At 24.1% G+C, this 26726-nt stretch overlaps 3 protein-coding genes across 13 annotated transcripts; 2 read left to right on the top strand and 1 right to left on the bottom strand.

Moving 5' to 3' along the window:
- The first annotated feature begins 43 nt into the window (after positions 1 to 43).
- On the top strand, positions 44 to 3299 carry LOC112594030 (snRNA-activating protein complex subunit 3). 2 transcript variants are annotated; one of them, XM_025338624.1, is made up of 3 exons: positions 44 to 306; positions 1795 to 2437; positions 2767 to 3299. In XM_025338624.1, exons 2-3 carry the CDS (start codon positions 1828 to 1830, stop codon positions 3273 to 3275), a joined length of 1119 nt encoding a protein of 372 aa, XP_025194409.1. In that variant the 5' UTR covers positions 44 to 306; positions 1795 to 1827; the 3' UTR covers positions 3276 to 3299. The 2 variants fall into 2 exon arrangements, with proteins under 2 accessions (XP_025194409.1, XP_025194408.1); XM_025338623.1 differs by lacking the exon at positions 44 to 306 and adding an exon at positions 858 to 1356.
- A 1027-nt stretch (positions 3300 to 4326) lies between these two features.
- LOC112594050 (small integral membrane protein 20) lies at positions 4327 to 5608 on the top strand. Its single transcript, XM_025338654.1, has 3 exons — positions 4327 to 4557; positions 5255 to 5320; positions 5387 to 5608. The coding sequence occupies exons 1-3, from the start codon at positions 4443 to 4445 to the stop codon at positions 5431 to 5433; spliced, it is 228 nt and encodes a 75-aa protein (XP_025194439.1). The 5' UTR covers positions 4327 to 4442; the 3' UTR covers positions 5434 to 5608.
- Positions 5609 to 6402: 794 nt separating this feature from the next.
- Positions 6403 to 26488, bottom strand: LOC112594063 (nose resistant to fluoxetine protein 6-like). 10 transcript variants are annotated; one of them, XR_003114632.1, is made up of 16 exons: positions 19518 to 19990; positions 18151 to 18377; positions 17265 to 17485; positions 16779 to 16867; positions 16459 to 16643; positions 16178 to 16338; positions 15480 to 15648; positions 15234 to 15427; positions 14183 to 14514; positions 13868 to 13995; positions 13590 to 13707; positions 11946 to 12026; positions 9929 to 10203; positions 9701 to 9855; positions 8351 to 8410; positions 7132 to 7159 (listed from the first exon to the last, which is right to left on the bottom strand). XR_003114632.1 is itself a non-coding variant. In XM_025338679.1 (14 exons), coding segments are annotated over exons 2-14 (1947 nt in total). In that variant the 5' UTR covers positions 19519 to 19666; positions 26234 to 26488; the 3' UTR covers positions 6764 to 6971. The 10 variants fall into 10 exon arrangements, 5 of the variants coding, with proteins under 5 accessions (XP_025194463.1, XP_025194464.1, XP_025194461.1 ...); XR_003114631.1 differs by having other exon boundaries at positions 9701 to 9927; positions 10017 to 10203; XR_003114635.1 differs by lacking the exons at positions 7132 to 7159; positions 9701 to 9855; positions 9929 to 10203; positions 11946 to 12026; positions 13590 to 13707 and adding exons at positions 6493 to 6524; positions 8475 to 8485; positions 9649 to 9698 and having other exon boundaries at positions 13891 to 13995.
- Positions 26489 to 26726: the final 238 nt, after the last annotated feature.

Below are 26726 nucleotides of genomic sequence, written 5' to 3'. Positions count from 1 at the left end.
ATCAGTAGAAGCTGGCTACAGTATATTAGACATATAGACTATAGTATCCGGTAGGTATATAGTTACCCATGTCATGATAATATAAATATTTAATTACGAGTATATATTGCACTTCGGAATATTAATATTATAAACAACAATCTAGAACGGGGACATCAACAACTATCCCACGTAAATAATCTGTAATTTGTAGACCACAGTGGCACAGTGTATCTCAACCTTTGTGTCGTATCATCACTCATCACACTATGAAGATATTTCATACTTTGTGACACACAATAAACTAGTAAGAATAATGGAAGATAGGTATTTAATTTTTAATTCTTTAATCTATTTTAAAGTATTGTTTTTTTTTTACTTATATAATATGTATAAAGTATACTGTACCTATCTATGTCTGTATGTCATTAACGATTGACTTCATTTTTGTAATTGAAAAGAATAAATTTAACTCATTAACTGTTAATTTTGTATTTGCTCATGTGTTGTGAGTTTTGAAGGTATTGTTAGATGCAGGTAAAGTTTTGTATATTTAATTCTAAAAAGTTTTTTTAGGTTTTTATGTTGATTTTGAATACGACGAGTAGGTAGTGTGAAAATTTTTTTTTTGTGTCACCCTGTGAATTGGCTTTGATAATTTCTTAAAATATCCACTGTGACATAAATATCCAATTTCGTTTAAATTTAAACTTCAAACGCTCGTAAAAAATATTTATGGAATTGTACTCAATTTTTATTTATTTTCTCAATAATAACAACTTGATATGGAGTACCGTGTATTAGATTTTCAAATATTATGAATCAATAAAAAGATTTTTAACTAGGTATCTTAAAATAATTTACAAATTTTTACGATTTTGATCATAAACGTTTTCTTATTGAATATCGAATATCGTGTCGAATAACATGTCTCTTCCTTGCCCCCCATATGAGCGCCCTTGGACCGTTATATCCTGTGCTTGGATACACGTTTATAAGTAGTAATAGTTTGCTTCTTCGTTTATTTACTTTAAAGATTAGGTAATGATAATAAATAATAATATTATCGACAATATTTTTCATAAACTTGAACAGTGTAGAGGTCACTACTATAAAAAAAATAGTAGTTTGCTTCAAGATCAATAAGAGAATGAAGTATATTATGCGGTTTATAGATAATAGATAATATTATCTATAAACCTTGCAACATAAAATTAAGTAAACCTAAAAATTAAAATGATAGCATAATCAAAAACCGGCAGTCGTGAGATAAACCAAAAAACCAAGTAAATCGTTGTTTGTGTTCCATCCCTCGTAGTCTTGTACTCTTGTCTACTTAGTAATTATTACTTAATTATCCGATCTAACTTCTAAGCAGTAAGTACTAATTTAGTAGTTAATAGTTATTACTTACTAGTTAGACTAACTAAGTTAACTTTATTTAAAATAGTTAGTGTGTTGTATTGTTTGTATTGTACTATTGTAATCAGTATTCAGTAATATAGTTTTATTTTAAGTTTATTTTTTCATTTGAAATAAAGAATCAACTATCTCACATAGTAGTATAGTACCTATTAATATTAAGTATTTCGGTATTTACATATTTATATTCTTGGATACACTTAGTATTGAATTCAAGCTTAGATAATATTTATAAATAATGATTAAGTAGACTAACAAATTATTTTTAATTATAAATTATGTTATTTAACATACTTAAGAATTAGCTATAAATCTTATACTATTGTAAATATTTGAAGTATTTCCCTTTTATTTATTCAGAACTATGAAAACTTTTGTACATTATTTTTACAGAATATATGAGTAGAACATCATCAATCAGTTTTAATGGAATTCAGTAATTCAGTTCTTGGTTGTTACATTTCAAAACCTATTAACTTAAGACAATTTAAAACTGAAAATGCTTTTAAAGTTGATCAAATTAAAATGTCAAAGATCAATGATCGTGTAATATTTGAAAAATTAAAATCAATTAATCCAGATGCTGATTTAACTAATTTACCAGATGATATAAAAAAGTGGGAAACAGAATTACAAAAATTTAATTATCAAGAAGTTTTTGATTCACCAGATGTATTAAGTGCTCGTTATGTTATTCCTATCTACGACACTATTAGTAGTAATCTTCAAACACTTAAAATTATGAAAAGTGATTTTTATCAGACTAAAAAAACAAAATTATATACTCCGCTTCCCAATTTTACTCCAAGAGGTAATATTATGCCTGGTCAAACTTTATTAATTACAATTTCATTTTATTATCCATTTCATTGGACAAAAAATCAAGTTCCTGATGAAACTGTTTTTCCGCGCTGTAAAAAAACCCTTCAATTTTATGATACACAAACTCTTCAAGATTTGAAACAAGGATTTAAATGTGAAAATGAAGAAAGTGAAATCAGTGGCGATATAAGCAGAACCCCTCATAAACCATTAGGTAAATTAAAATTTTTATTTTTTATGTAATATATATATAATTTTTTAGTGGTTAATTGATGGTTTAATATTATTTAGATGATAAATAATCTCTTCAAAGTACTATCTAAAATAAAATTCTGAGGTTTAAAGGGGTTAGGCACTTAAAACTTTTTGAATGCTAGAAAAAGATGATGAAAAATTATATATTAGTCATCAATATACTTAGAATAAATTATGTCAATTCATAAATTTGAAGCATTTTTATACATAACTTTTTATATAGAATTAAAATCATATAAATTTAAAAATATAATAAATGGATTATTTATTTTATATTTTTATTTTTAGAATACATTGTGAACTCAGATTTGAGATACGGATTATTTTACATTAACAATAACATATATGTCGACACATTACCTGATAGAAGTACACATGTTTATGCTGAAACAATGAAAAAATGGGCATGTGATAATGGTCACCCTATTGAAAATATATTGTCAATGGATACACAACTTTTAGACTTGGAAATATGCATTGGCCAACCTTATGTTTACCAACACTTAGGACGTTGTGAACATCTATTTATTTTTAATGAAATCAGTATTGCTAAATCTAATGATTGTCTTGGCCAAACCAATTATCCAAGAGTCATCAGTGTAGCAAAAGATAAATTAAAAAATTGTATATTTTGCTCTAAAAATGTAGCTAGTGTTGTTATGGTGAATGATGATGATAGAACCCCAGTATCTGTAAATCATATGTGTGAACCTTGTTTTAAATCGTATAACTATGATCATTTAGATGATAAAATATCAAATTTTCAAGCTTACAGATGTATAAAATGGAAAAAATAAATCAATAACATATTAACTTATAAATAATAATCCAAATGATGATGTTTTTATGAAATTTTATATTTTTTTAATTGTTAATAAGAATTAAGTTAAAATACTTATTCTTAAAATTATAAACCCTAGACTTTAATTTGTATAATTATAATTGTAAGTAAATAAATAAAAGTAAATACATTTTATACAATACTATTTATATTTTTTAAACTTCTAATCATGATAATTCTGTCTTTTTGTGTTGCAAATTATATTGGACAACAGAAAAATCTTACTTGGCTGTAATATATATTCTCATGTATGGGTAAAAACAAAGTGATAAAAATAAGTTGGTGATATTCGAAAGAAAAATCCTTTAAAATTATATAATATACTTGTACGAAAAACCTCAACACTGGTATATATAAGTTGAAAAAGAATGCAGGCTTAAACCAGGTTGTACAATACACTTGACTTGCAAGATTTTTTGAGATCAAAATAGTTAGAGCTAGGCATGTATGCAGAGATTGGCTTAGTAAAATGGATACTCTTCACTAACAAACCAAAAAAATAAAATCAGATGGGGGGAAGACTACATGACATTGGAAAAACAGAGTAGAAGATGACTTAGAGGGACTAAGAGATAGGCAAGAAATTAAAAATGCAATGAATCGAAGACCTTAATGAATTGTAAAGGTAAGAATGTTTTGTTTTTATTTAATATATTATATTTCTTCTATAATATTACCACTGAATGATACTCTTACTATACAACTTTTAAATAAGTTATAAGTATTCAAACTAAATGAAAATTAATTCAATATAAATAAAAAAAATAAAAACAATCAGAAAACTAATATTTCAATATTACAATTTACAAAGTAGCAACAAATTGAAATGTATCAAGCAAGGTGGATTCTGGATAGTGGATATTATAAAATTATATAATTTATTATTAAATTAAATTCCATCAAGAATATTATCTATTCTTTATTTCTTTATCAAGAATTAAAACTTAATTGATAATATTACACAAGTATGTGATATAAAGAAAGTATGTGATAACTGATAACTATTAAATTAAAATAAATAATGGGTTTGGTATAGCCAATAATTTTATTAATTCTTTTAGTTTATTTGTTTACCAAAAAGTTACATCGTTTAATTCAAGTTACCTACTTTAAGTACGTTTGAATGTCTCGTTTAAAAGGATGGAGGTATGTTGCATTCCTATCAGCTTTTGTTGGTGGCATAGGATTAGCAACTTATCCAATCATTATTTATCCAATGATGCACGTTGAAGATTATAGTAAGTTAAATTTGTAATATATAATTTTATTTTACTAATATTAATAGTAAATTAATATATATGTACTAAGTTTAATGATTTCTTGGTCTACTAAATAATATTTAACTTTACGTAAATTGTACATAATTATATACAAAAATCATATTATACACATTATCAAACGAATGTTAATAGATTCTTGGTAAGCGTATAGCATATTCAATATTTAAATAATTATGTAAAAGTAAAAGTAAAATAAATGTATAGTTTTGGATTCAAAATTATTTTAAAATCACCATGTCAACATATTTAGTATTGCTATTTCCAAATTAAACTTAATATATAATTAGTTAAAAATTACATAATATTTTGCAATTTCTAAATATTTTTTAATTGCTCACAATTTTTAAGTGAATAAAACTACTGTGATTGTACCTTTAAAAATGTATTTTTATTAATGCTATAATATTTAATTATTAATTATTTTTATAATAAATTAAAAATTGTTAAAATAGGTATTTTTCCTTATTATTCAAGTTTTAATGAGATTTTTTTTTTTTAATCCACTTATTTATCATTGCATTTAAGTTTCAACAAATTATTATTTTATGTTAAGGCGAGTACAATATTAAGAAGAATATCTTAAAGAAAAATAATATCTTGGAATTTAATTTGACTTTTTTCCATATAACTTATCTTACTTTATAATATTTTTTAGAAAAGTCACAAGAGATGAATCGTGCACAATTAGATCAATCTAGAATACAGCCCGAAGCTCCTGGGAGTATGTTATTTTTATATTAATTTATAAAATGGTTACCTTATATTTATATCATATGTTATATTTTAGATATGAACAAATGGATTGATCCGTTTGAACGAAAGAATCAGGACTGACATTGTAGATGACCAGAACAAGAACTTTTTTTTTATTGAAAATGTATAAGCAAGTGATTGTATTTTTATCTAAGACTGATAAAAAAAAGAAAAAAAGAATGGTCATGTGTTGGTGAATAGATGTTTTTAACTGTAGATAATATAAATAATATAATAAATGTGTATATTTTTTTAATTGTATAGTATACTTAAACAAGGTTAGATACCTGCTGATATTTCAAGAAAAATAAAATATGATTTAATTTTTTAATAAAGTTGTACTCTTTAAAGTGCAACCAAGTTAAAATGATGACCAGTTGAGTGTTATAAATTGGATTTGTCATGGATTGACTGGTTATTGTGTTAACTTGGTTACTGCAACTAAGTGACAATAGTGCATAGAATAATAATTATATTATATAAAAAAAGTACAATTATCTACATTATTAAATTACAATGTTAGGTACTTCTTCATCATAATTTAATCAACATTTGATATGCATTTTAGATTGTTCTAATTCTGTTGAAAAATAAACAATGCATAATACAAATAATAAATTAACTATTTTTATCATAACATTTTATTTTTAGATTCAGATTTTTAGAAAATTTATTATAAAGCTCTTCTAGTTCATTATTTTCAAGTGAACAATTTATGTTATCCAAGCTCACTGTATCAGAGATACACGGATAGTCTAGGATTAAAACTGTAGTAGGTAATCATTAAAACCAACACAAATATTAATGATCAAATTTTTAATTGTGTTCTAAAATACAATATTAGAGATCTATAAGTCATTATTTATAATGGTATTATTAATTATTACTTTTAAAGTTTAAACTGCTATATATTTTTAATGACTATAATTTACATTTATCATATTTATAATTTCTTTACTCTTTAAGCTTTAAAAGTAGAAAATCAAAAATAATTATTTAAAAAAAAATACAATAGATGTTATAATCTATAAAGAAATATTTTGTGTTAAATTTTAAATGTTTTTAACTTTATATTATGATGACTTTTTTAATTAATTAATAACTATGTCTTCCAATTGTATATGGTAACATTTGAACAGCCTTCAGTATTCTCTCTTCAGTCTTTGGTTTTCCTGGATTAAAAATATCATTAAAATAATCCTATATTTTTGAGTTGTCTGATTTATAATAATTTTATTAAAATAATATTGATTATTTTGTGTAAAAAAATAAAAAATAAATGTAACATTTTAACAAATTTTACATATCGATATTGATTAATGATTATATTATGATATCATTGATATCACCATAATATTTGTAATATCCATACTAAATACCTATTTTTTATGAAAATACATATTACAATTTTTTTATGTAAAAAAAATAAATAATATTTAAGTGACATAGATAACAAAATGTTAATAACAATGACAAAACACACAAAGAGAAGACCACCTAGCAATAGAACATCAGAACTTATTAACCATAGGCACCAATATCACTAATATAAATTTCAGTAATAGGCACGTAATATTAATTTTACTGCTCTCCACACAGAAATTGACAAATTTGTAATATTAAGTGATGGGGTTTTGTAGCAATTTGGATATAGCTTGACAGATGGCAAAAAACATATGTTTACAATACAGTATTGAGTTAAAGTCTAAATTAGTTGTGTTGGTTTCTAAACATTCGTCAAAATCCCTGAAATTTATTGATGATCCAGTTAATATTCTTGTTGAAAACTTCGCTAAAGCATTATGCACTACAATAAATAATGATAAAAACGAAAAAATATTAGTTTTTAAATGTAAATGTTCCATGAATGTCAATTATGTTATTATATTATTACTAATGTATTTTTGCAACATTAAAATACCTTCCTATGGGTAGTTTACATTGTAATTTATACTCGTGCATTTTGTTAAACATTATGAGGTAATTATTACAATACCTAGTTATAATTAAATAAATTATTGAGTCTAAAATAGTGCTAGATTTTTATTGGTTTATATTAATAATAAAACATTGTTTACTTTGAAGAATTTTGGATCATTTATTTAAAATATTATTAGGTACCTAACTATTAACATAATGCACATTATGAAATTATCTAAATGAAAAAAAGGTAAAATATAATAATATCATCAAATTATTGAACGAATATAAATAAATACCTAGAAATTATTTTATATCATGTATAGAAAACTAATAAAACTAATTTAATTATTTTTTGGATTATTTGTATAACTTTATTTTGCAAGAAGCAAACTTCTGCTTATTGTAGTCTTAAAATTAGATAAAACTCATTCTCGTAAAATCGGTTTTCTATGATTTTTGATTAATCTTAGATTACAATTTCATTATAATTACAAAAATTATAGTAGGTAATATTTTCGAGAGTTTGAAATAACGGTTTTATTATTATTTGACTTGTGTAATAAAAAATTTTTTTTTAATTTAAATGAATTTTAAATTATTCAAGACTATAATTAGGCAAATATATTTGATGTTACACCCTTAAAAATACTATTCTTTATAATTTTTGTAATGGATAATTTTAATTGAAGATTAAAACGGTGCGATTACATCTTAAAGTTACTTGATATCTAATAATACATGTACCTATTTATATAAACGTATATCAATATTCATGACAAAATAAAATATTAAAAATTTCAGGTGTAAAGTGCAATGTTCAAATAAAATTTTTTACGACATAAACAAATAACGATAAATAATATAGTATGATCGATGTATACAATATACAATTAAAACCACCAGTGACGAGTTTTCGTCTCCAATTTGTAGGCAATAAAAACATAAAATTTCTAGTATAATCTCTCATAACTTCAGATGTGTTTATGGCTCATTATATTATAGGTATACATAAATACTGAATATTTTTATAGGTATAAAATGTCATCTGCGCTCTAATATGTACCTATATTCTTACCTGGCCGTACAAAGTGTTTGAAATTTCGCATTCTTAACGTTCGACCGCGCACAAAGATACCTAGAACATGCAATACATGAATATAATATCTTCGACAGTTATGCTATGGTTGCCGAGATTGTACAGTATGTATATGTTACGGTAAATGATGTTATATCAGAAATTAACGTTATTCGCCGGTTATTAACGTTATTTACCTACGAATGTGGGAATTATCGTTATTTTCTAGTGAATAACGTTAATAACCGTATGATTTGGGAAATTTTGATCTGATTATAAAATAAAAGAGGTTATTGCGGAAGATTTAAAAAAATAACCAAAGAACCAATCATCAAAGAAGACAAAATCGGAAATTAAATCATAGAAATCGCAGAAAAAAATTCGGAACTTGGTACTTAAATATTTTTTAATTATTTAACGATAAATTTCCGAATTTTAAATATAACAAAAATAAAACTAAAATATAAATATTTGAAAATTATTTTAAATATTTTTTTGATGATTGTCAAGAAAATATTTGTATTGCATGTAAAAATTCAAAAAAAAATTTAGAAAAACAAGGAGAGGAAATGATGAAATTTTCTAAAGAAAAGTTTCCTCAGCTTGAAATAGGCTTAACTGTATGTGTATTTATACCAAACGTTGATAGAGCTCGTGGTTCTATGCAAAATATACTATCAGTAAAGTTGTCACTCAAGTTGAACATGATTTATACAAACTCTGTAAGTTAATTCTTAATGAAAAAATATACTATTAAAATTAAAATTTGTTTTATTATTTTATAAGTACGGAATATAGTTTTCTTAAATATTATTTCACATGTCAAAAATAGCTGTTTGCAAATAAAATCTATTAGACATGGACAATGTGATAAAATTAGCAGATGGTAGACAGTTGACACTGAGGGAAGTAGCTAGTAATAATTCGGTTGCGAGCCCTCGAAAGTACCAGCGTTGTCATTGCAAGACTAGTTGTAATAATAATAAGCATTGTGCCTACCTTGGGGCTGAAAAATTATGTTATATTAAATGTCATGGGAGTAAAACTTGTAAAAATAAATAAAAATAATAATGCATTTATTCTATTTTTAAAAATATCTGGGTACTTACATAATTTTTCAAATTGTAGTATTTGAGATTCATGCGCTTATCTGGTTTATAACATCAATTACCTGTGTATTTGGTCATTAACGTGATTATCCAGTTTATAACGATAATTACCTGTATATTTGGTAAATAACGTTAATAACCGGTGAATAACGTTAATTTCCATTTAACATCATTTACCGTAACATATATAAATAACAGATATGATTATAATATTGTGTTGGTACATTGGACGTGAACTCACTTTGAGTCTGAGATCCTTCAATCCTTCGCGATAAGTCTGTCCATCCCGCTTACACGTCGGCCAGCCGTCCGGGACATAAATTTCGAGCGTATCGTACAATATTTTTGTGAACCATCGTTGTGATTGGTTTAATTCCGTTTCGCAGGACACGATCGCTATAATAATAGAAACTATAGAGGATTGTCATCGACTGCATCTTTGAACACTCGCGATTTGTACAAAACGTACTGTAATAAATATCAATCCTGAACAAAAGTCTGCGTACTTGACATTAATCGTGTTGTCTATTGATTGATATAATGATATACCAACATACCGTAAACGTCCGTTTTGCAGGCGTGAGTTAACTGTCGGGAATTTTCTGTTCGAATTACGACATAAGAGCATATCGAAACTATTATAGATAGATATTTTATTGATTATTTGCATGAACGGAACTGTTGAAATCTTAATTAATGTCCATACTTCAATTTGTCCGAGTTGATTACCTATAATCAAGTTCCCTAAAAATTGTATCAAATAATAATACTTATTATAATACAGTTATTTTCGGCTTGATTTTTTTTTTTTTTATTAACAAAAAATTGATGTGATGCCCATAAAAATAATTAAGAAAAAAATACGTATTTCATAACATAAAGAATCCTCTTAACGGAGAAACTTTGACAAGAGTGTCTTGAAAGTTACAGTTATTGTTATCACGAAAATAAATATTTTAAACTTTTGTCCGATTTTCATCGTGTATTTTATAGATAAATTTAAAATGTAAGTATGAAATAATATTAAGAATTCATTAAACCTATCAAATTATGTTGTGTTGTGAAATATGGTGAAACTTTCAGTATACCTACTTATAATTTTGTAAAATTTATTCATCCTTATGCTTGTAAATAAAACTATATTCAACATTTAGATTTTAACTATAATTTATAAGAACGTAATTCAATTTTTAAATGTTTGAAAATTATTAAAGCATATAGGTACGTGTAAGCGCAATTAGCTATTCATTAAATATAAGTTTATCTAACAAGGTAAGATTCTTAAATATGTTGTAATTATTGATTTTAAATTAGACCTCAGGTATGAACATCTGTTATATTTTTGTAACATAATTAATATATACTAATTACAGTGATGTATTGCGATTAAAATTTAGAAATAAAATGTCGGTCGTTCAATTTTAATAAATTATTATGTCTTCATCGTTTTCACTTTATATTATGAACTATTAGTTGATCTACTTATTATTACATAATTGACACTTGACTGTTATATGTTATACAAAATAGATTATAGTAAAGATAGGCGATTTAGAATTATTAAAATATGCGTATAAAATTAATTCATCAATTAATAATTAAGTTTTTATAAATTTTGATCATCGTATAAAATAAAAATAAAAAATACAAAATACAAAATACAAAATTAACTTTCTTCGATAGCACAACAGTAATATATTATAAAACTTGTTTAAATCAAATCTCCATATCATTTAAAATTGTTGTAACCTGTTTTCAATAGCCTCATTAATTATTATATAATACAACAAAACTATTCCTAACGAGTTAATGAATAAAACACATGTTGATAACTATGATACCTACTAATATATTTGTAATTTTAATAAAATAAAATAATGAATACACGTAATTACTTTGATTTATAAATATTTTGTATAATAAGTTCTTTGTAGTGTATTACTTTAATTTTTAATTATCAAAGTATTAGTTTATTAGAATATTATTAAATATAATTATTATTTTTGTCGATATAATTTTTTCGATGGATCAAAAAGCTTGAAATTTAATACAAGGTTTATCAAAAATTGGTATTGTAAGTGATAGCTATATAAAAATATCAAAGATATAAAGTCATAATTTTTTTTTTGTAAGTGTTTGGAATATTCAAATTTTGACAAATTAATCAAAATTATGAACGTTTGAAAATACTTTTGTAGTTTTAAATTTATAAATTGTTTAATTTTTAAAGCTAAATCAAGTTTGTGTATTACAAAATTACAAATCGTATTATAACAATAACAATAAACATTTATATTTAGCTAAAATATACTATTATTAGTGTAAAAAAATTTAAATTATAATTATTTTAAAAATATTTCTTATCATTTTAGACATATTAATAAGTATAATATTTGTTTTTATAAAAAATAGTTAAATAATAATTAAAACATAAGTAGGAAGAGTTTTCAGCTTAAACTTAAATAATATAATTTAAAATATATCACATTATCTAGAACGATGTGTTCTAAGAGTTATCTTCCTGGGAACTGTTGAATTTGTCATTTTTTTACTATTAAAAGTTATTTCTGAAAAACAAAAAACTTCATTATATTAGAACCATGAGTGTTACGTAGCTATGGTAAACCTATTTACTTAAAATATTATGTAAGTAATAATTTAATAACTAAAAGTGAAGTTATATTATATACATTGATATATTTATAATTAATTATAATTAATTATTAGTACATCAGTATACAGTTAATTATTTATTGTGTATAATATATTAAAATTAGTGAAACCATTTTACCCAAATAGTAAAATCGACATGACATTTATGTATTGATTAGGCACACTATTGATTTGTTTTCAATGTAAAATTAATAAATAATATTAAATATTACAACATTAATTTAATAATGTTTATTTTTTAATGGTGTTCCGTCACTTCGACGCGCGTCAAATGAACATGGTTATTTGGAGAAACGATAATTGAGTGCATGTGACATTTGACTCATCTATTTTGACACAATTACATCAAGCAACAAGTTAATTTTGACGCAAAACAAAAAAATAAAATAAAAGTAAAATCTTTAATTATATCTTCTGAATTAATTAGCCAATACTTTTAAAAGTCCCTCCAACCATACTCGGGTGTCACAAACCTTTTTTATAATTTACCTACCATCAAAATTACTGTTTATTCATATCGATCAATATTTCAATTAACTTAATCAGGTTAAAATCACTGATTTAATGTAGTAAATGGTTCCTATTTAATATTATGGTAATAATTATAGTTATGTTATCGTGTGTTTTTATTTTTATTTTTATTTATATAATTATTAAAAAAAACTGTCCCAACTTAGGACTCCTAAGCATCAATTATTAATAAATAAATAAAAAATAAGTACGAAGTGTGGAACATATAATATAAAATATCATTTGCCATATTTATATATAGATAATTACCTATAAAACTTTAAATTGTGCACAGTACCTTGAAGCACTATGTCGATTGTGAAGTTACTTATAACTTATAATTATAATTTATAGATATTGGTATATTTATTTTATGTTGAAAGTTATGACATTGACTTTAACATTTTTGATATTGAATTTAATTACAGAGTGTATAACAATTGTCTGACATTTAAAAATATAATTTTAATGTAAAGCTGCCATACACATATATCCACGATATATCATGGTAATATATTATTTTCATTTTTATTTTTTTATACGAGTTGAAATGTCACATGCGCCCAATCGTACTTTACTTTTTATTGTTGCCCTTATACATAATGATTTAGTATTAACGAAAAATAAATAATGAATAATGACAATTCTAGTCATAAGAAATTAACTCGAAAACAATGCATAATAGACAAATTATTAAAATATGATGATAATGGATATTTTATATATTTATTTATATTTTTAGTTGACCCATCCAACTTTTATTTGTGAGTGGTTTAGAATATTGTAGACATTTTTATGTTTAATGATATGACTCATATAGGTAGTTATGTACCTAATTTATACTATATTATACTGTAAGAAATGAAAAACAAATAATACGTGTATTATAGTATGTGTTAATTAATTACATAACTACGTAGATAATAGTTTAAAATGTATTATTTTACTTGGGCTAATGATGATAACCAATTTTTTTAATAATATATCGAATGGTGATTCAATTAAAGTATACAAAAAAAATGCAAATATGAATCCAAACACGATATCTCCAATTGCTAACCATAACTATAAAAAATACAATTATGAATCGGTAAGTTTATACATCGTTCATTTTCTGTACAAACAATTGTTACTAAAATTTTACTTATAACTAAGGTATCAAGCATAAATAATACTATAAATAATTTAAAAGTGTAACATTTTATTTAGTCATTTCATTGCTTACCAAAAGGCTATCATTAAAGTATGTCGGTGATTTCATTGATGCTACTTGAAGTAATTGTATTGATAGTCCTCCCAAATATGCTCCATACGTTAATTTGCTTAATGGTATAAATATTTGTAACCATATACCTATAATATTTTAAATTAAACTTATATAATATCGTTGAACGTTTCCAAAATATATCATATTCATTTTTTTAATTATAAACAATATATATATTTTAGTTAATGAAAATGTAAAAAGCATATTTAAAAGAAAATTAGAGTAACGGACACTGGATAGTGAGACCTTTTAAATTATTTTCAAAATATTTACCTTTAAATAATCCATTTACAGCACATATTATAATAAATATGGAAATAATAGTAGCAAACACCATTCGGTACATGAACGTGTATATAACGCTTAGCCATAAATTGTATTTTTGGACATAAAACACTTGGATGGTCATTAGAAATAACGGATAAATTATAATGAGTATCGTTATCAAAGTTTTTGAGTACGGAAAACGAAACTTCGGTTTATCAAGTTTCAAGTACCGATAAACATACGCAGCAAATATTCCCACGAAATACGGTGTCGATCTTGTGTGACTAGGCACATATAACATTACATAACTTTTTTGTTCGGGTAGATAGTTTAAGATCCTGTAAAATCACAGAAATACAATATTATATAGAATACAAATTATTTAAGTGAAATATGGAAATGCTTCAAGTTATAAGTCAGTGTTTCAATATAAACTTATTATTTCCATAAATTATTTTTAAAATTAATATACATTTTTGTACAAATTAATAGGTAGATATAATAACAATAATATAAAATTTTTTCAATAATGCGACCCATGTATAACTTTCTAATAGAAATTCGATAGTTTTGAGTCGAAGATGAAAACTGTGTAATTATAATAATAATTGCGTTAATCCGTTTATTGATAAGAAAATTATAGTGCCATAATTCAACACAGTATTTGCAATTTTTCCAATAAGCAAAACAAATTTTGAAGGCGATGAAACAAATTTAGGAACATTTAAAAAAAATACATTCATATGGCAAGCACCTAATTATAGAAAGTAATAAAAGGTATTGCAAAGGTATAATAAAAATAAAAATGCATTATTATAAAACTTATAAAATATATAAATAAAATTAAGCTATTTTTAGGTTAATAGCTGTGAAGATATCTTAAATTAGGCAATACAATAACAATTTTCAATTAACTATCTAAAAAAAGTAAGATTATTAGTCTTGTAATAGGTATCTATGGTGTAAACAAATCAATAAATTGATCTTCAATTTATATTAATTTAATTAATTTAATTTTCTATTATAATAAATAACAATGTTATGTGTGATTACTTACGAAAGATAACTAAAAAATGTCGGATAAAACTGATGAGTGTATACGATACAAGCAGGTATTAAACATGAAAAAAATATCGTAATCCACATTAAGTATACTCCATATCTTTGGTACTTCCACACAAAATAAACAAGTATAATGCCGGCGATAAAAAATTGCATGTCACATGCCAAATACCACGATTGAATAACACACTGGAAATCGTCAAGTTTTCAAAATATCTTTTTCGATAAAAAAAATACTTACTGGATGTTCGGCATCTACATAGTTATTTATAAATAGAAGATTGCTCCACCAATTATTTTGACAGTAATCTGATTCTTGAATAGCTATTTTTTTCCATAATGGTCCATTAGCCAAGTGTAATAAGACAAATGTATGAAACGCTATCATTAAACCATATACAGGCATTAATCTGAAATATGTGAGCAATCAAAATAAGTATAATTAACAAACATATTAGATCTGTAAAGAAGTATCAAATGTGAATATTATGGATTTAAGGAAGTATTATTTTAAATAAAATGGTTACACGACTTGTTTACGAGTAAGTACCTACAAAATATTTTTATAGAAAAACTATAGCATAAAATTAAAATGTAATTATTAATTTCAAAATTGAACTGGTTTTTTTTTCCTGTAGAAAACACATTTATCATTAAAATGTTATGAATTATGATAAACATTGTACAAGGTATACGAAATCTTCTCTCATACAAGGTTATTAAATAAAAATATTTCTTATAAAAATACTAGGTATATAATTAAACACATTTTTAACCGAATAATTTTTTGCCTTCATTAAAAATGTAACTAGCTTAATTTATAAAAAGTTTTTAAAACTCTTTAAACGTATTAAATATCCAATTTAAAGTTTAAACAATTAAAATATTTAATAGGTAATATAATTATTGTAATATTCTTAAAACGCATCTTAGTCTTACCTTAACCATCTCCATAATAAGAGTAATGGAACATTTATGATTTTTGTGTTGACTAGTTCATCATAAAGAAAATAAAAAGTAAGGAAACCGCTGATGACAAAAAAGAAATCGACGACCAATGATCCATTGTGAATCATAGCATACATTAAATGTAAGGCTATCTAGAAAAGTCCGAGTTTCAATAATTCAATAAAACATGTAACGTAGGTATAAGCTTATTGTATTTGACAGTTGTATAAATATGGTACTTGTGTTTATTATATAGTATAATAAATGTATACCTCGTCAAGCTTTTTAGGGTTTTGTAGTGGTTGACCAGAACTGTACAACATTCTTTGTCCAAATATGATCAAAACGCATGCATGAGTCTTTAAAATGTCAATACAAGATAGATTTTCGGTTTTATTGCTGGCCAAAAATAAACGTTTTATATTAGCCGGAAATGAAAATGCCATGAAAAATGATTCTAAAAATATTATTTAAATCACCTATGTTAAAATATAGTATTACTTATTATTATATAATAATTCATAAGTATAGATCGATAGGTACACATTATTCATCGTTATTTTTTTTTTTAATTTCACATTACGTTACTCACTGTAATTATTATATTGATTTTCTTCCTCTTTGTATATGTCACATAGTGATCCGACGATCGTCAATAATATAATAATTAATAGAACTATCCTATTAAATAAATAAATAAATAATATTATCGAGTTGAATAATTTTAATCGTATCACATTCCAAAGAGTTCAAAATGAAATTGAATATCAATATCAATATAATATTTTGATTAATTTATTATTATTTATATATTTTTGTATGACTAACTTATTGTAAAACAATTGATTTGAATTAACTTTATAATGTTTGAAGATATTAAGAAAATATGGTTTCCCACACAGGGAATACGTCAAACGAAAGCAACTGATAAAGAAGGTAAATTAAACTGATATTATTTATTTTTAAATATGAAATTATAAAAATATGATTTGATGATAAAATTAAATTAGAATCCTAACAATTTAATATTTTAAAACACATATTAAATTATTAATTAACGATTTTTAATATGATTTACCAAAATATCCGATATCCCAATAACTTTGGTGGCTGGAGTTCTTGTTGAGTAGTACAATAAATTGAATTCACAGTAACAGTGGTCATAATTTGGTGCTTATAAAATTCAGAAATTATTTTGGGTGATAATGTTGTCTGTATATCTGAATGTGAACATGACGAAGGTATACAGAGTGCTGTATTGATTTCGTTGCGTTGTATTTTCATCAAACCAGACTCATTCTAAACAACACATTTTAAACGTATCAACTAATAATAAAATTAGGAAATGAAAAATCGATACTATTAGTTATTTAAATTTATCTTACTTAACAAAAGTAATCTTAGTTATCTTATTTAATTAAAGATATCATGTAAATTAATTTATAAAAAAAAAGTCATTGTTATAGTTTAAGTAGAAGAATTTCGATTTATAAAATTATATTTATCATATTTTAATTATGAATTTATGTTTGTTGTCATTGAAAATATACACTTACAATAGTATAATTATTATAATTATTATTGTATCATTTACATAATATACTCAAACGGTTTTAACACAATTTATAGTGTAGATACAGTGGTATTTTTATGATAAAAATAAAAAATAAAATGACAAAAATCAGTAATATTGTTTTAGCCATTCAGGTATTTATAATCTATATAATTAACAGATATTAATTAAATATTACATCAATACACAAATTACGTTAGAAATTATAAATAATATAAAAATTGTTTATTATTCACTAAATATACCTAATAATAATAATTAATACAATAGTTATATTTTATTATGAAATCATTACATTATAAGTTTGATATATTTGTATTTATTTCAGCCTTCAAAAATATTATTGATTGAATAAAATATTAAAATTAGAATCAGTACACAGATAACTAACCTTTGTGGACTCCCACACAGAGCCTGTTGAATTTAGATTAGAATGTGTGATGTTGTAATAATGTGGATACAATTTTGTAGTAGGTAAAAAACGAATGCTTATAATACAATATTGAGGACTTAAATCCAAACCAGTAGTAACAGTTTTTAAACATTCGTCAAAATTTCCAAAGTCATAAGATCTCCCAGCTAAGATCCCCGTAGGAAATTTAGATGATGCGTCATACACTGAAAATAGAAATATTTATTTTAAATTAAATTTTTAATGATGTATAAAATAAAACAAAGCAAAATGATAAAGTTTAAATGAATAATAGACGATTTTACAATGATAAAATTATAATAGTCTTTATTAGTTATAACAGAAACCTAGCAGGAGGAGAGAGTTGCCCAAATAAAAATTCTGTCTAACAAGCGACCGAGTCAGGCTTTCGGGCTTCTATTCCAGATTATTAAGTATAAGCACTGTTTGAAAAAAACAATTAGCATAAATATATAATGTTTTCATTTTTTGTTGAATTTATGTCATGTACCGATCAACATATTAAAATGTTAAATACATACAAATCAATACACTCAATGAAAATAATTCATCACACGATTAAAAATGTATTGTTATGAAAATTAAAAATTATTCTTCTACTTTAATGTAGTTTTACTTCGAGCAATATACAACTCCATATTATCCAATAACCTTTGCAACTGTGCAAACAACTTTTGATTCGTAATACTGTAAATACTTAATGATATCTTGCTATAATTTAAAGAAAATATAAAATTTATACTATTCTCACCGCCTCGGTCAATAAAAATAATCTTATAAACTATGTCACATTCCATTTCATTATTGAAATTATCTTTCCTCTCTCTCCATTTAATATAATACCTCGGTGTATAATAATTTATTCAAACGTTTTATTCAAGTACCTAGTGATTAGGACAACATATAAGTTATTGGCCCATACTTAATCTGCTAAAATTATAATATTTTAATTTTGCATTAATATTTAACATGTATTTATTTTAGATAGGTGAGACTCTGCGTGCTTAGACTCATAATTATGTATCTGGTGTAATGAATAATGGGCGCGCGAATTCAGTAATGAATAATATTAATAACAATAATAACTATAGAAAAAAAAGCAATGAGTACATTTCAAATTGAAAAATTACATCAATATTAGCTATTAATTGTTAATATTTCTTAAAATATACGTATATGTATGTAATGATAATGCATATTTAAAAAAAATCTAATTATTTTTCTTAGTTTGCTCGATTGATATTTTATTTTCATTCGTAAAATGTAAATTATCTATCATATAGCTCAAAATATATAAAATTATAATCAAACTTATATAAGCTCACTTTGAGTCGCCCACAGTTTAAGGTCTCTCAATCCTTCTCGATACTCCAGTCCGTGACGTTTGCAAACTATCCCTCCGTCAGGGGTGTATTCGTCTAAGGTATCGGACAAAATTTTCGTAACCCATAGCTGTGACTGAAAATTCGGTTGACTGAAAACGGTCAACACAGACGTCATAAAAAATATTATTACCAACATAATATTATTGTCGGTCATTTTGTGTCGCACACACGATGTCCATACGGTAAATACTCATACTGGACTCATCAATAACTGTGCATTTAATACAAAACAATACAATTACATAATATAGTCAAGGAAAACGACATTGCACACAATCGAGTTTGACGGAATTTTTCAATAAAAATGCCCTCCCTTACTATTTCATAATATTGTTTGCAGTCAAAGCTTAACGGTTTACCATTATTGTGTATGTATCTTGACATAACGTTTCAGTAGAATTTTAATTTTTATACACATTACATATAGGTTATATTGTTATTATATTGTTGAATTTTTCTTTAAATTATATAAACAAAATAAATGGATTTAGGAAGACACGATGAGAAAATAACTATAAGCTATACTAGTACATGGTTTGTTAATTTAAATTTAAAATAATAGTATCGAAGTAATAGTGTATACGATAAATATACGTACAGACTTGTAGATAATAAAATTATAGTTTTTAAGTATATGACAGGTATGTAATTTTTATAATAAAATGCTCAGGTAATTTAACTGTTCAATATATAATTTGAGTTTTGTATTTTTGATTTTAATAAATAGTTCAGGTAACTAACAACAACGTAATTATTTATTCTTGTTGAAGTTTCCTTAACTAAAACAAAAATATTATAATAAATCTAAAAAAAATGTCTCATAAGATATAATGTTGCACATTCAAACCAGTTTTTTAACAGTCATAAGTCGTAACTAGAGAGTATAAGATAAAGTTCCGGTCATATGGCAATGAGCAAAATAAATTCATTGCACGTAATTGCAAAAAAAAAAAAAAACATTCACGATTATAAAATATAATTTTTTCGAGTTCTTAAATTATGTAAACAAATAAATTCACGTCACTCCATAGATAGTTAGAAATATATATAAACAATATAGTTAATATTACAAATGTAGTATTGCATTATGGTTACCAATAGATTAATTATTATCATCATCTAAATTCTTTTATTATTAAAATTAATTTTTAAATATTTTTATTAGTAACAATCATAATAATATTATATTCATTTTAATTACACCAGAACAAAACCCGTCAACTTTAAACACTCGACAAAGTTCTTCTATTGAAAAGATTTTCCGTTCTAAGAAACATATATTTTATTATTTTATTCCTGATACATCGCATTCACTTTTATTATTTTGATCAGTATTTACATTGAGGGGAAACGTGGGGGCACGAAGTCCCTTTTCTTTTAAAAATATATTTACGCATACCCATTCTAGTTGTACCTTAATCAACGAGACATTTAAATTTTTAAGTAAATTAATTTTTTTCACTTTTTCATCTTCCTTTAATTTCTTCTCAATGCAATATAACTAGTTTTAATATATCTATAAACGTTGATATAATAAAAATAGTTAAAACTCAATTAATTTTTTTAATATAAAAGAGTTACTGAAATGTTTAAATTAATAATTTAGGTATTCCACATATAGGTAATTAACAAAAAGTCAATGAACTTTAATATGAAATCATATAAATTATTGGGCTAATAAATTACAAATAGCCAGCGGTGATTGATTTAATTATTATTATAATCGATGTGAATGCAACAAAACAAGTTTATAATATAGGCCCTCTAATTTACAAAAATATATTATAATAATATTTACAAATAGTCTTAAAGATATAACTAAATATAACTTAAATAAATTACTTAAACTTGAGATTTTTTTCATAAATTAAAACTTACGTAAACTTATATTTAATAAAATAATATTTTTGAATGTTATTACATTTATTGATAATTTATGCTTACCTATCTTCGAATAAACTTTATTAATGTATGTAGCATATACTTTAATTGTGAATATGAACTACTTGGCTATTTATTTTTCACAAATATTACACAAACAAAAAGAATTTAACACATAATAAATTTTTCATTATATCATCTTATTGTATAATGTATATGACATTTCTAGCTGTAGGAAAACAATACTATACAAGTTTTTCAAATGTACAATTTCTTGATAATATTTTTAAAATTTTAAAACATAATATGTTATAATATAAATGATTAAATATTTTATTAAAACTAAAATAATTACGCATAAAACTACATATTATATTTTAAAATTAACATAATAACAGGCGTATACACATAACAATTGAGTGTAGGACTATTGTAAGTATAACGTTTTAACAACATAAGTTATAACAAACAACAAATAAATTAAACCAAAATGTATATTATTATTCGCTTTAAATTATTTATTATTTAATTATAGTTTACAGAAAATAGATGTGTAATATTTGATATCATTAGCTCGTAAGTCGTAGGAAGAGGATTGCAATCGAAAACTAGTGATTGCAAAATATATTTAAATTAATTTATACATGTAAGTTTACTCATATTATGTACCTACTTAATAATAAAATAACCAACCATATGCAACGAAGAATAAATAGCTATAATTTATATTAGCAATAATTATTATTTTTAAATAATACGACTCTCTTGAAAATTTAAAACATATAGCTGACATTTTCGTATTAATTCGGCGTAAAATTAACTTCATGAAATAATTAGAATTTAAGTGTATTTGTACACCATTTAACAATATAATATCAAAACGACCAAAAGAATTAATTTTTAAAATTTTATATAAATTAAAACAATTTTTTACAACATTTTTTCCTCTGCCGGTGAATGATAATGTATTGTATAAATATGATGAAACCTATCTAATAGTTAAAAAAATAATTTAACTAAAACTTATTAGAATAAGTTTATTACAATAATTAACAAGGTTTTTGGTGATAATAATGGTATTGACTAAATTAAAGTATTTCAATGACTCCTCTTATTCCCAAATATCGAAAATCTTAATTAGTACTTTATGAGACTATAAATTCATCAAATTTTGTTTTTATCTGTACATACAGAACGATTCACCAATAATAATTACCCCTCATCTCTTACCATAGTTGTATTTAATAATTAATCTATTAAAATTCTAATTTTTGGAATTTGTACGTATTGGTTTTTACATTTGCATGTATAAAATTTACAACATAAAAAGGTCGATTATCGATTAAAAAACAATTTGAACCATCACATGATTTTTTTCTTAAACAGTATAAATTTAGAATTTTAGTGTTTTTGAAAAATCGGAATTCAAAGTTTAAAATCATCATTATAAAAAAGCGAGCAGGATTGGTTAATCACTCTGTGTACATCTTAAGACGGAGAAGATTACGTACAACATTTTATGGTACCACTACCACAGATTTATTTCGACAGTACATTACGTCGCGGACTCATAGTTGAGTTATTAATCATACACCTAATATATCCTAAGATTATATATATATATATAGGTACTAAAGTAACCAATAATTAATGCTGCCCAAGTTAAATAGTAATTTTAACCGATGCAAATAAGATATTCAGAGCACCTTGTAAAAATTAAATGCATAAACATTCCGATCGAAATGATGAACGGGCACGTACCATATTATAATATATTAGTCTCCTTGGGAGCCCCGACCAAGCAAACTGTATCAGGTATCCCTATCGTGTACTTGACACGGTGAAAGTCAAAGATATTTTTATTGTTTATGCTATCCTTCATACGTTTACTTCTAAAAGGTCATAACTGTTGAAAGACTACTTATTTTGCACTATTGATATTTGAATCATATAAATAAATATATACATACTATTTAATCATAATATTATGCATATTATGTAGATACCACGAGCCGAAAGATAATGAACATAATATCTGGTTATCAAATAATATTAAATCAACGTCAATCGGACTAGTTTTACTTGAATTTATAAGCACTATACTTTTTTATAAAACATTAAAATGTTAACTAGTGATATTGACTTACAAGCTATGATAAATGTTAAGATATAATAGTATAACACTACAACTAAAAAAAAAATATTTCCTAATATTATCATTTCCTGTTTTACAATTTATAACTTCTTTTTTTTTTTTTTTTATAGCTTCAAGTTATACAACTAATTTAGCTCAACAATTAAATAATAGAAAAGTACAATTTAAAAATAAAACATTACAATATTACGACATTTAAAACATAGATTTTATATAAATTTATTACTTATAACATGCTTTAATATGAAAAATTTTATATCTTAAAATTTGTTTATATATTTATTTAATGTGATTTAATTTAATAGAGATTTTATTAAAAGGAAAATTCCATCAAATGGAAGTGGAAGTATGACAAATGGTATACCTTTATGGTCGCGTGTGGATAACAATAAAAAATATCGTTTGTATTTATAAAAAAAACTCTTAATTAAACTTAAAATATCAACAATAATTTATTACAAAAACGTTTTTTATTCAGACAAGCTTACTCTGGTCGTTAACTATTGTGAACAAAATATTGTAGCACGTTCGCAATTAATAATGCCGCTGAAGAGTAGAATCGTGATCCAGTTGCACACGTTAACGACAAATAGTTTAAAAGTTAAATAATAATAAGAATAAAAAAAAAAAAAGTGTTTTTTTCGATTATGACAGTGGTTTATTTTATAATTCGAATGTACTTTTACCAAACATAATAGAAGGTACATAAAAGGATAGCGCATGTTTTTAAATTATAGTTCATATTAATAATAATAAAGATAGGCAATAGACTAATAAAAACCAATAAGGTTTTTTTTTTTTTAATCTCTATACAAAATAATTTAACATTTATAAGATATTTAAATGGATTTTTAAATAAATATCTATAGGTTGATGAATATAATAGAAAAAAGTCTAAGCTCATCGACAATTCACTTTAAAATAAAAAATTGACTCCATTTATGCTTATTTAGTTACATAATTATTTTAAAAAATTTAAAAAAAAATTAAAAAATGTATCTATAACATAACATTAGTTGTATGTATGAAATTTATAAAAATGAAAACTAAAAATTATTGATTTTGTTTTACATGAATGTTTAAACAAAATAAAATAATACCATAATATTAATATTAAGTAGATTCTAAGAAAATAACAAAATAAAAACGATATTGGTTTCATGTTGATTTTTATGTATAAAAAAAACATTTTTTAATCAAGCGTTATTCACATAGATTTGATGAACATAGTTTACACTTGGTTATTTTTAATTGTAGAAAAAAATATTACATTACTTTATTTATTTATTTTTTTAATAAACTAATGAATATTTATTTTTACTAATTCTATTTTAGATCTTCGTTTTTGACGTCTATTTTAAGCTATAACAGTTTTAAAAATAATAGAAATTTAAAAAAAATTATTTATATGACCTTAAAAATATATATTTATTGATTATTTGACGGTAGGACGAGAATTAATTCATTAGTCAAGGTAATTTCCATTCAATCACTATCTTTAATAATAAGACCGCATAATTAACTTGCTTTAACAAATCTATGTATTTACTATCATAATATATTATATAGTCCAGGAAATTTTAAAATTGTTTAATAATTTAATATCGATTTGTATTATCTATATGCAAAAAATCAATCTCTGATAACCGATAGTAACTGGTACTATAATACTGTAGCTATCGAAAAAAGTACTCTTGGTAAGTACCTATTACCCACATTATTAATTTTAACTAACTATTCAGTATTCATATTCAATAATAATCATCAAATGGATTCAGAATACATTTATAGTGACTTTTTAAGCATAGTGGAATAGCCATATAATGTAACTATGAAATTATAAAGATCTATTCGTTTATTATTATTAGTCATTTATCATTAGACTTCAAATATTTAATAAACAATTTAAATTTTAAAACTCAAAACTAATATTTTAATTATTTGTACGTCAATACTCAATACTAGGCAATTTGTGATGTAAAAGCCAAGCACAATGTACACATACAAATTATTTAAATATTATTTAACGTAGCACCCAGATTTTTATTTAAATTCATGTACTTCAACACTTAACTTGAAATATTTCTGATTGAATATTTTGTCAACGTTTCTTAATGCGTAGATGAAAATGTGAAATAGTTAATTACTTTTTTTTTTATATATTTTTGCGTACTTGAATAAAAATTAATACGTGTTATATATTTCTAGATAATTACATAAAAGTTGAATACATTAAATAAAATAATTTCAATTTTGCTCAAAATCTGATTGTAACTGGGATATCAAGCTATTTTGATCCAAAGATAATTGAACGATCGGCTGGAAACATTTATTACTTTATGAATATTTTATGAAAATTAAATCAATTGAATAATGTAATAATGCCTAGAGTGGTAATTTTTTTATGTTAAATTAATAAAACATAATCGAAAACATTGTAAATAATTTGTTAATTTTTAAAAATTGCATACAATTTCCCAAGTATTTTTATGCATGTTGTTGAGCAACATACGTCTTTTACATAGAGTTTTGCTTAAAAATCCATAAAATTTCTATTGGAATTATAAATTTTTAAATTTTTAATATTTCAAATGTTTTTATTCATACGTCACGCGTGTACCTCTGAAGAATAATATTGTCTCGTCGTTATCCCGTTTTCAGACCTGGGCGACATGAAAGCATTGGATTTGCATACACAGAACGCCGCGCCGCTGGTGGGCCAACGAGATGGCAGAGCAATAGTGTAGTATGAAATTGAAGTAAAAGAAGACTAATCGCGTGCACGCATTGTACATACTTAACGGGTCGTCCTACTCGTCCTTTTACGGTAAAAACGAATTAATCAATGATGTATTCGGTGTAATGCGAAACCTAAATTTTAATGGTGAAATGTAGGTAATAAGATTGTGACTGACGACGGCGGCGGCGGTGACGAAGACGACGTTGACCGAACACTGTCAACCCGTAGTGGTTCTGAATCCTGTCGACCTTGCATCGTCCAAATTCACAAGCACAAAATAATCGTAACATTAACCATAACACGTACATAACATTATATGGGCCGCGTGTATCAACGGCGATATTATATTATTTTCGTATTGCATGCAAACGCC

This window comes from Melanaphis sacchari, unplaced genomic scaffold (genome assembly GCF_002803265.2).
Source record: "Melanaphis sacchari strain LSU unplaced genomic scaffold, SCAv2.0 Contig21_pilon_pilon, whole genome shotgun sequence".
Lineage (NCBI taxonomy): Eukaryota > Metazoa > Arthropoda > Insecta > Hemiptera > Aphididae > Melanaphis > Melanaphis sacchari.
The sequence above is the reverse complement of the archived record's forward strand: the minus strand, read 5'-3'. Positions and strand labels throughout refer to the sequence as shown.